At 48.4% G+C, this 10,845-nt stretch overlaps 1 protein-coding gene across 1 annotated transcript; it reads left to right on the top strand.

Annotated features, from left to right (window-relative positions):
- Window positions 1-1,104: 1,104 nt before the first annotated feature.
- Window positions 1,105-10,486, top strand: Wdr13 (WD repeat domain 13). Its single transcript, XM_057760053.1, has 9 exons — window positions 1,105-1,647; window positions 2,277-2,517; window positions 3,758-3,867; window positions 3,987-4,117; window positions 4,611-4,918; window positions 5,674-5,854; window positions 5,946-6,087; window positions 7,617-7,735; window positions 8,107-10,486. The coding sequence occupies exons 1-9, from the start codon at window positions 1,607-1,609 to the stop codon at window positions 8,289-8,291; spliced, it is 1,458 nt and encodes a 485-aa protein (XP_057616036.1). The 5' UTR covers window positions 1,105-1,606; the 3' UTR covers window positions 8,292-10,486.
- Window positions 10,487-10,845: the final 359 nt, after the last annotated feature.

Here is a 10,845-nt window from a genome sequence, read left to right as displayed (position 1 = left end):
TGTGGGCCAGGCGGTGGTGGCGCACGCCTTTAATCCCAGCACTCGGGAGGCAGAGGCAGGCGGATCTCTGTGAGTTCGAGACCAGCCTGGTCTACAAGAGCTAGTTCCAGGACAGGCTCCAAAGCCACAGAGAAACCCTGTCTCAAAAAAAAAAAAAAAAAAAAGACAGGTGATTGTATTTATTCTGAGAGTCAGTTGTGAAAATTGGGTCAGCTGCTATTAAAGTATAGTAAGAAACTGTATTACACCTAGAGTTTCTTTGCTTGCTTTTAAAAGACTTATGTGTATGCCACAGCACACCTGTGGACGTCAGAAGACAACTCCAGGGACTGGGTTCTTTCCACCTTTACATGGGATCTAGTGAAAGGCTTGTGCAACCTCTCCACCCTGCTTGCTTGCTTTTTGATGCAGGCTCTCACTACATAACCCAGAGTGGCCTGTAATTCAGTATGTAGGCCAGGCCGGATTCACACTCCTGATCCTCCTGCTACCCCCCCCCCATCCTCTTTATAGGATGACCATTATGCTAGACCCCGAGATGAATATTTGCGATACAGATTCTAGCTTAAAGTGAATTACAGAGAAGTGGGATAGTTCCTTTGGGTCAAACCCCCCAAGGCTTGTTTTTCCTGATTGCATCTTGTTACTTAAAACCCTCAAGTTTCAAAGTTTCCTAGGGGCGACCATTCCAAGTCCAGTTACTCCCAGTGAACACACACACGCGGATTCTTCTCATCACATCGGTTTCCAGGATTCATCACTGCTCTAAGAACTAGTAAATACTCTAGGAGTCAGTCCCTGCATGTATGGTCAGGTTCTGCATATACTTTATTCAAGTTTTGCCTGGCCAAATTTGTGGTGCTGAGAAGCAGCCTAATCCACTTTCACAAGAAAGTCATTATTTCCGATATTTAGCAAGTGTTTGACATACATACTCGCCCTGTACCTCTGACCCCAGTGTATAAAAAAAGGTGTCAGGGGAAATGGCTAGAATTCAAGGGGTGGAGCCTTTATCCTTTTACGGAAAACTACAATCCTTTAATGCGCCTGCGAGGCTCCCACGCCCTGGGAAAGGTTCCTATCGATTTGCTCTGTGCTCCGCAGCTCTTTCTGGCTGCAGGCAGCCATCTTGCCTGGAGCTTGAGACAGGGAAGAGAGAAGGAACTGGTGACACCGGGTTCAGGGCCGCCCCGGGGGCCTCAAGAGCCAGGGGCAGCCCGGAGGTGGTCCTGGGTCCTGGGCTATGCTCTAGGGTCACAAAAGGGAGGGCAGAGGACAGAGGGCTTGATGGGTGGAGAATGTCAAACAAGATTTGCTGGGTGGGGGAGGGGCGTTGCTGAGGCAACGGGAGAGGGCGGGGTCATGTCTGAATTGCTGCTGTGAGTCACCGGAGTGCTGCCCAGGAAAGGCAGGGCTGGGGTGATGACCATGCTAAAGACCCAGTGGGATTTCGCGACATCACCTGTGTGGAGGGACTTCGTGTCTATGGCAACTGTCACCTGGTGGAAGGGGCGGAACTAGATTTCCTCTGCCTGCGACGCCGGCATTCCAAGCACTTGTCCTGCAGGCTCCCGCAGGCAGACGCATCATAGAAGGAAGCCAGGGAATGGCCGCGGTGTGGCAGCAAGTCTTAGCAGTGGACGCGAGGTGAGGCGTGGGGTTGGAGCCCAGGGGAGCGGAACCTACTGTGGTGCATGAGCAATGGCGATCAGTGAGGCTGGGCGGAGAACTTGGCTGGTGCGGCTGCGTGAGCATGCGCAGCTAGCTTGGTGTCTGATTCCCGCGGTGAAGTGGCCCGGCCAGAGAAGGTTCTAAAGAGCATGCTGGGAAATGCTGTTAGATACGGGCATGCGCAAAGAGACTTTTCGCGTGGGTAGTGGAAGTCAGACCGGTGACTTCCTATCTAGCTCTTATTGCCTGTCCTCTTCCCCAACTTTTCTTGATACCACTACCCTACTATTATTACCCAATCGCTACCCCATACTACATGACCCTAACCTCCATTGCTGTACATTGCCAATCTGACGTTTGTCATCATGCTAGACTGATAATATAGTTGGCTCCGACTGACCACAGCAGAGCTGCAGATTGACTATATTATCTCCAGATTGACCTTTTCATCATACCCGTTATTAATCAGAATCACCCCATCACAGTACGATCACTCTTACCATTCCAATCACTGCCTAACACCTCATTGCACTACCCTATGCCTCGAGCTGATTTATTCCCTCTGTCCTGTGCCTGCTGCCTGCCCTGCCTCCTGGACCCTACAGGTACAACGCCTACCGCACGCCAACGTTTCCACAGTTTCGGACCCAGTATATCCGCCGGCGCAGCCAGCTGCTGCGGGAGAATGCCAAGGCTGGGCACCCCCCAGCACTGCGTCGGCAGTACCTGAGGCTACGGGGCCAGCTATTGGGCCAGCGCTACGGACCACTCTCTGAGCCAGGCAGTGCTCGTGCCTATAGCAACAGCATTGTCCGCAGCAGCCGCACTACCCTTGACCGAATGGAGGTGAGCTCCTGGCTGCACCACCTGCCACATATCTCCTCGACATCCATAGTTACCACGGCCTTTTGTCAAACACGGTGATGTACAAAAGTATTGTTCCATTGTCAGTAGAGGACTAAAAGATAATATAGCAACTAAGTCAATAAGCATAAGGGGGCTGGAGAGATGGCTCTGAGGTTAAGAGCTCTGGCTGCTCGTCCAGAGGTCCTGAGTTCAATTCCCAGCAACCACATGGTGGCTCACAGCCATCTATAATGAGATCTGGTGCCCTCTTCTGGCATGCAGGCATACATGGAGATAGAATGTTGTATGCAAAATAAATAAATAAAACTTAAAGAATTTGAAAAAATAAAAGACATGATAAACAGGTAGTGAATTAGAAAAACACGGAGCAAGTCAGATTAATGAGTTGATAATTACCATGGTATAGTAGGGAATGCTATGATAATCACATAAAATGGACTTAGGAGACACAAAAGAGAGTTTGGTGCAGGGATGTAGTTCAGTGATAGAGGGCTTGTCTAGTATGCCTGAGGCTGATGGTTCTATTCCCAACACAGCAAAGAAGAATGTGAAAAGCCACGTGCTGGAGAGATGGCTCAGAGGTTAAGAGCACTGTCTGCTCTTCCAGAGGTCCTGAGTTCAATTCTCAGCAACCACATGGTGGCTCACAACCATCTGTAATGAGATCTGGTGCCTTCTTCTGGCCTGCAAGTATATATGCAAGCAGAACACTGTATATGTAATAAATAGATAAATAAATAAATAAGTCACTACTTTGAGCTATTGAAGGAAGCTATGTTTAATAGGGAAGACTTCTCTGAGGAGGTAACAGTGAAACCTGACTGAAGTGAGAGACTAATTCAAGTGGTTTCCTGGGGGGGAAATAGTTATTCTTTGTGTGGAAAACATGTCTGTACTAAGGATGTGTTGAGCAGGGCAAGGACAGAAACAGGTGCTCATGAAGAAACTTTTGAAGCAAGTGAGCAGTGATAGTGGTGGCAGGTGCCATGTGTGGTGAGAAGGGATCGGATCTGGTAATATTTTGAAGGCTCCAGACATCAGTGGTTCTCAGAGACTAATTTCTCTTCTTTTTGAGACAGGATCTCACCATGTAGCCCAGGCTGGCCTCAGATTCACCATGTAGCCAAGACAGGCCTTGAGCTCAGTGATCATTCTGCCTCAGTTTCCCAAGCGCTGAAATTAGAGGTATGCACCATCCCTGACCCTGTCTTGATTGCAGGACTTTGAAGATGACCCTCGAGCCCTGGGGGCCCGAGGACACCGCCGATCTGTCAGCCGAGGCTCCTACCAGCTGCAGGCACAAATGAATCGTGCAGTCTATGAGGACAGGTACATACCAGAGGAAGGCAGAGGGTGGAGGTTCCTGAGGAAGAGAGGGGCCCTGGGATATGGCAGTCTAAACACCCACACCTACCTCCTATCGCCCCCTACTTCCTGTTGGGGCTCAGGCCTCCCGGCAGTGTGGTACCCACATCGGTGGCAGAGGCAAGCCGGGCCATGGCCGGGGACACATCGCTGAGTGAAAACTATGCCTTTGCAGGCATGTACCATGTTTTTGACCAGCACGTGGATGAGGCAGGTAAGCTAATGGGTGGTGGGACCAAACCAAACATTTGTTGGAACAGCTACCCAAGGCACCTGGCACCACACCTCAGAAGGAGAAATTACCTCTCGTAAAACCATTAACAAATGCAAAAGCCCTCTGCAAAGTGCTCTGCAAAGTTGTTATATTAGGTACTGCAAAGAGAGCCCTCTTTAGCATGAGCTCATGAGTCACTTGGAAGAGTTCAAAGCCTTTGCTGATGATAACTTCCTTGCAGAGGGCATAGTGGACTACACTGTGAAGGTTTTCAAACCCATGAGAGCTTGATTATTGTAAAGTACTCAGTAATGCAGTGCGAGCTTTTTTGCATTGTTCAAAGTGCCATTAAGATTTAGAGAGCATGTTGGCAGTAGGTGTTCTAAGGTTTACAACTGCCTTTGACAGCCAAGGAAAGCCTTTTGTGGAGGCTACCATTCCTTGTGCTCAGTGAGTATGCTGACTCCCTCAAATGGCTCCTTGGCATTTGCAGTCCCAAGGGTGCGCTTCGCCAATGATGACCGACACCGCTTGGCCTGCTGTTCACTGGACGGCAGCATCTCACTGTGCCAGCTGGTGCCTGCCCCACCCACTGTGCTCCATGTGCTACGGGGCCACACGCGTGGTGTCTCTGACTTCGCCTGGTCCCTCTCCAATGACATCCTCGTGTCCACCTCCCTCGATGCCACCATGCGCATCTGGGCCTCCGAGGACGGCCGCTGCATCCGTGAGATCCCTGACCCTGATGGCGCTGAACTGCTGTGCTGCACCTTCCAGCCTGTCAACAACAACCTCACTGTGGTCAGGCTCCAGGACACCTGCTCACCAAGGGCGGGCATGCTGGGTCTGGAGAGCTGTTTGGGGGCACCAGAGTATAAAGTTTAATACCCCCAAGTCCTATCACAGCAGTCCTGTGGTCAGACTCAAAGGGAAACAGACCAACAAAAGCATAGTTCATGGTCAGGGAAGGCCTTGCTGTAGTAGATAGGGCTAGGCGGGGGGTCATGGCCCTGGGATTCTTAGGGTCTTGTCACCACAGTCTTACAGTTTTCTGTCTACAGAAGCTGCTGCTAGGGAGCAGGATGATGGGGCTGAACACTCATCTAATCTATCAGGGGCAGCCCTACTGTGGTCAGACTCCAGGACAGACTGGGCAGAGGGCAGAGGAAGGACATGGAAAGTCTGGCATGGCCTGGGGGTAGGGAGTTGCGATATAGGGTAACAACAGGCTATGAGTGAGCTAGTGCTTGGGGTTCTCTGGCTCATTTCAGTGGTAGCAGCTTATAGGCTCCAAGACGAAGCAGGACAGGGTGCAAGGAAAAGATGGAAGGGTATTATAAGCCCAAATTTTCAGACTGACCAAAGGGCAGCATTTTGGCTCTGAGACTACCTTCGTCTCATGAGCAACTGGCATATTGTGGGCATATTGAGGGGTTAGCTAGGAGTTAGGAGTTAGGCCTGGGTCACCTTCCAGTGTGCTTGCCACAGTCCCACTGTCTTAAACTCAAGGAAGGACTAGATGGGTCAGAATGATGGTGTATGTATTCCACTCACAGGTGGGGAATGCCAAGCACAATGTGCATGTCATGAACATCTCCACAGGCAAGAAAGTGAAGGGTGGCTCCAGCAAACTGACAGGCCGTGTCCTTGCCCTGTCCTTTGATGCCCCTGGCCGGCTTCTCTGGGCAGGTGATGACCGCGGTAGTGTCTTCTCCTTTCTCTTTGACATGGCCACAGGTAGGCAGGCCACAGACCTATGTTTTGGTGCCCTTTTTTGTATTCTCCCCGGACTCGGTCCTTGTCCTCACCTTTGCCTCCACTGATTCAGGGAAGCTGACCAAAGCCAAGCGACTAGTGGTGCACGAGGGCAGCCCTGTCACCAGCATCTCTGCCCGATCCTGGGTCAGCCGGGAAGCGCGGGACCCCTCACTGCTAATCAATGCCTGCCTCAACAAACTCCTGCTCTACAGGTGGGTTCCTCCCCAACCGGGGCCATCTGGGCCTGCAGGGCCCATCCTTCCATTGGAGTGGAGGAGCAAGGCTCATCTCCAGCACATTCATTTCACCAAGGCTAGGGGTCTGACCTCATAATATGATGAGAGTAGCTTAGTGGCAGAGTGCTTGTCTATCCCCAGAAACAGACGCACACACATAATACATAGTATGGTGATACATGGCCTACAATGTACATAGTGTACAACATAATCATATCAATAGCAACATAAATAGGAATAACAGTAACAAGCCCCTACATGAACATTGCTATGGACAGACCCTGTTCAAGGCACTCCATACATATCACTATATTTAATCCTCACAACAGTCTGGGAAGTAGTTATCGTTATTGTCTCCATTGTATAGTTAAGCAAACTAAGACAAAATACATAAAGGACTGAGAAAGTGGCTCAGTGGTAGAGCACTTGCCTAGCCTAGCATGTATGAGACTATGGATTCCACTCCCAATACTATAATTAAAGAAAAATACTAGCTCTTTGTTTTGAATTTTTTTCACATTTATTTATTTGTGTGTGTATGTGAGTGCTCACATATATGGAGGTCAGAGGACAGCGTGTGAAAGCCTGTTCTGTCCTTCCATGCAGGTTCCAGGAATCAAACTCAAGTTGTCAGACCTGGCAGCAAATGTCTTTTCCCACTTGAGTCCTCTCTCCAGTTCCCTTTCTTTTTCTTCATTTGGTGCTGGGAATTGAATCCAGAACTTTGTACATGCTAATAAAACTCTACCACTGAGATTCACCCACAACCTATATTATTTTGTTATTTTGATTTGGGAACAGAATTCATTCTTTCCACCCAACTTTCAAAAATGATGTTTTTTAAAGCTGGACATAAATTCATGCCCTGCTAGGCATGGTGGTGCACGCCTTTAATCCCAACACTCGGGAGGCAGAGGCAGTCGGACCTCTGTGAGTTTGAGGCCAGCATGGTCTACAGAGCGAGTTCCAGTACAGGCACCAAAAACTACAGAGAAACCCTGTCTCAAAAAGACAAAGAAAAAAAAAAAACTCCAAGGGGCTGGGAGATGGCTCAGCAGCATTATCAGATGTTGATCTTATAGATGACTGAGGTTCAGTTCTCAACATTCACATGGCAGCTCACAACTGTCTGTAATTCCAGTTCCAGGGGATCCAGCACCTTCTTCTGGTCTGCTCCAGTACTATACATTCACAGTGCACACACATACATGCAGGCAGAACACCCATATACATAAAATGAAAATAAATAAAATGAAAAAGATGCTAGGGGTGATGATATACACCTATGGTGCCAGCATTCTAAGGACTGAAGCAGGGGGATCACTTGAATGCTTGAGTTCAGAAATGGCTTGTCTAACATAGTAAGACTCTGTCTCCAAATGCAAAAATAATTCATAAATATTGTAAATATCTCAGATACAGGATTCAGAACATAAACTGCCCACCACTGGTCATCTCCTGAGGCTTAGGCTGTGCCCTGACCCTTTCTTTTGCCTTCTCTTCAGAGTGGTGGACAATGAAGGTACCCTGCAATTGAAGAGAAGCTTCCCCATTGAGCAGAGCTCACATCCAGTGCGCAGTATCTTCTGCCCCCTCATGTCCTTCCGCCAGGGGGCCTGTGTGGGTGAGTGCTCGGGAGCAGGGGACCTGGGTAACTGGGAAGAAGCAGAGACCAGTGTAGCTCCATCATCATGACATCCTGATGCCATGACTTCCTGGGTCTTGTGTCCTAACAGCCTCATACCTAAACACTTTAGACATGGAGCCACAGACAGCTTGGGAACTTCATAGCTGAGATACAGACCCCACACTTCCTAAAACCTCACATACTACCCACAGAAGAAGCAAAGGAGGCAGATAAACTCCCATTTGGGGATGGTTCATTTTAGACTACCTGAAGCTACATGAGGCCCTCACACCTCATAGAACCTCAAGGCCCTCCTACTGGGGACACCACAGTAGCCTTCTGATGCTCTCTCCCTCTCATCTGGACAGTGACAGGCAGTGAGGATATGTGCGTTCACTTCTTTGATGTGGAGCGGGCCGCCAAAGCTGCTGTCAACAAGCTGCAGGGCCACAGTGCACCTGTGCTTGACGTCAGCTTCAACTGCGACGAGAGTCTGCTGGCTTCCAGTGATGCCAGTGGCATGGTCATCGTCTGGAGACGAGAGCAAAAGTAGGGTTCTGCCAGCCCTGCACAGCTCACTGTTCCCTCCTCTCCAGTCTTGTGTTGTAAATAAAATTTCTGTGGTTGTGTTGAGGGGCAACTCCCAGGTCTCCCACAAGGAGGCACTAGGGAGTACTGAGCCCTCCGGTGGATTGGGGACGGCTTCCTCAGTTGTGCAGTAATGTGTTCATCCATTCAATAAGCCCTGAGTATCTGCTGTGATGTGTCACGTAGTTGTGCAGTCAGTAGACAGGAATGAGAGTACCAACTGTGATGTCAGAAACTGTTCTGAAAAGGAAGGATACTGCTGTGGCCTCAACCAACAGAAATCCTGCCCTTGTGGGCTTGCATTCTAGGAAAAGCAAGCATTCGGTAGACAAAGTACAGCCATTCCTCGGAGTATAATTCACTTTATAATTTTTCAACTTTTTGATCTTACAGTGCTACAGAACCACACACATACACCCAGTCTTGTTTTCTACTTTCAGTATGGTGTTCAGTAAATTACATGAGCTAGTCAACATTTTGTTATAAATTAGACTTTACATTAGGTAAGTTTGCCTACCTGTAGAATAATGTCAGTGTTCTGAGCGCATTGAAGGTAGGTGGGCTAAGCTAAGGTGTTTGGTAGGTTAGGCATGTTAATGCGTTTTCAATTAAGACAGATTCATCGAGAAGCATCTGTATAAAAGAAGATAGTTAAAGATGAGTGGCGTGAAGAAAAACAAAGGGAGGGAAGGAGATGAGGTTGCAGGAACGGGAGGAGTGGGATCTTCTTTCAGCAATGTCATCAGGAAAAATGTTCCTGACAGGATGATGTTTTAGAGATCTGAATGAAATGAGGGAGGTCATAGTGAGGTGAAAGAATATCCTCAACAGAAAGAAAAGTTAGTGCAGAGGCACCGAGACTGGAGTGTGTCAGACGATGACCAAGCCGAGTGTGATAGGTGACATTGGACAGGGCTTTAGGGCTTCTTGGACCGTGGTGAGGAGCTTGACTTTTCCTGATCCTGAGGGAGGGAGGTTGGAGTGTGGAATCAGACAGGCATAGAGAAATTAGGAATGTTGAGTTCAACCCCAGCGGCTTCATCAGATTAGGTTGTAAAACTTCCCAAGATGACAGCTTCTGTGTGGGTGGACCCCACACTTATCTGTGGCCCACAAACAGGGAGTAGAAGTGTTGAGTTCTTTGAGTTCTAGGTTGGCACGCAGGCAGCCATGGACTCGGGCTGATCTACAGCCCCTGCTGTGGTGAGGAAGAAATAGAAAATCTGTAAGTTCACCCCTATCTCCTCCCATGACCCTCCAGGGCCCCAATTTAAACCCTGGACCAGGTCAGAGACCAAATGCTAATCTCTAATATTGGGTATTAGCAAGGAAATAAGTTCCAGACTTATTGTCCATGATTAGAATCATGAAGAACTTTCAGTTTGAAGAATCACTAGGAGCTCTTAGAGCTAGCTCATCCTCCCAGATTCATATGCTGCTACTTTTGCATCAGGTGGAACTGCGGCTAACATCTTGGGACCTCAGAGTCACCAACCTAGTAGCACAGTGTTACTGAGCTGTGGAACTAGCAGCAGATCTTTGGTGGAAGAAGATAATTCCTTGTTTGTTTAATCTGTTTATTAGTGTGATCACTTGTAGCCAAAAGCATGTCTGGCTCCACCAGGCAGATCTTAGGCAAATGGTTATGAGATAAGGATATCTAAGTGAGCTGGACTGGCCATGTTGTGTCAAAGTCGTGTAAGTGTGCCAACATTCCTAATCCAGCTTCAGGGTGAGTGATTTCCTATGAGGACTGTACAGTACAGCTGAAAGATACAGGGAAGCAGAGCAGACACCAATTAAATGCTGATCTTTAAAGGGACCCTCCCAAGACTAGCAGTTCAGAACTGTGCTAACTCTTGCCTGTACCAGACAGATTCACGGCTTCAACCAAGCTCTATAGGTAGCAAGATAATTGGGGGAAATACCAGTTTTCTCTAACTTCCATTTCTTCATGCTCTTCATTTCCTTTAATGAGTCTGGTTTCCGGGTGATTAATGATGAATTTTGTTTGCATGATTTTGGGGGTTTCCTCCTTGTAAAATTTTTGAGGTGGCAGAGTTGACATTCCACTTTAAAGTCCTCTTGGTGGCACTTTTGACTCACAACCTAAAGGAAACTAAGCACTGAGTAAACAAGGAAGAATAAAAATAATGTTATTGGTCAAACTTGGGCCTCTCTTCATTTGTCTCTCATCACTGTGCTTCTGGCTTGACATCAGAGTTCTGTTCATCATTCCATCATCAATGCTGCTTTACTTTCTTTTCAGATCTAGTCCTGGTCTACACCCTTTGTTTGATTTTGACCCTGGTGTTTGTCAACTGGTACACTAGCAAGAGCAACTCGGGGCTAAGCCTGGAACCGAGCATTTCTTTAATTATCACCCCACTGACTGGGCGGTGGTGGCACACGCCTTTAATCCCAGCACTCGGGAGGCAGAGACAGGCAGATCTTTGTGAGTTCGAGGCCAGCCTGGTCTACAAAGGGAGTTCCAGGACAGGCTCCAAAGCTACAGAGAA

The sequence above is a fragment of the Chionomys nivalis genome, chromosome X (genome assembly GCF_950005125.1).
Source record: "Chionomys nivalis chromosome X, mChiNiv1.1, whole genome shotgun sequence".
NCBI classification, from domain to species: Eukaryota; Metazoa; Chordata; class Mammalia; order Rodentia; family Cricetidae; genus Chionomys; species Chionomys nivalis.
Note: the sequence above shows the minus strand (reverse complement) of the source record. Positions and strands in the feature narration are given on the sequence as shown.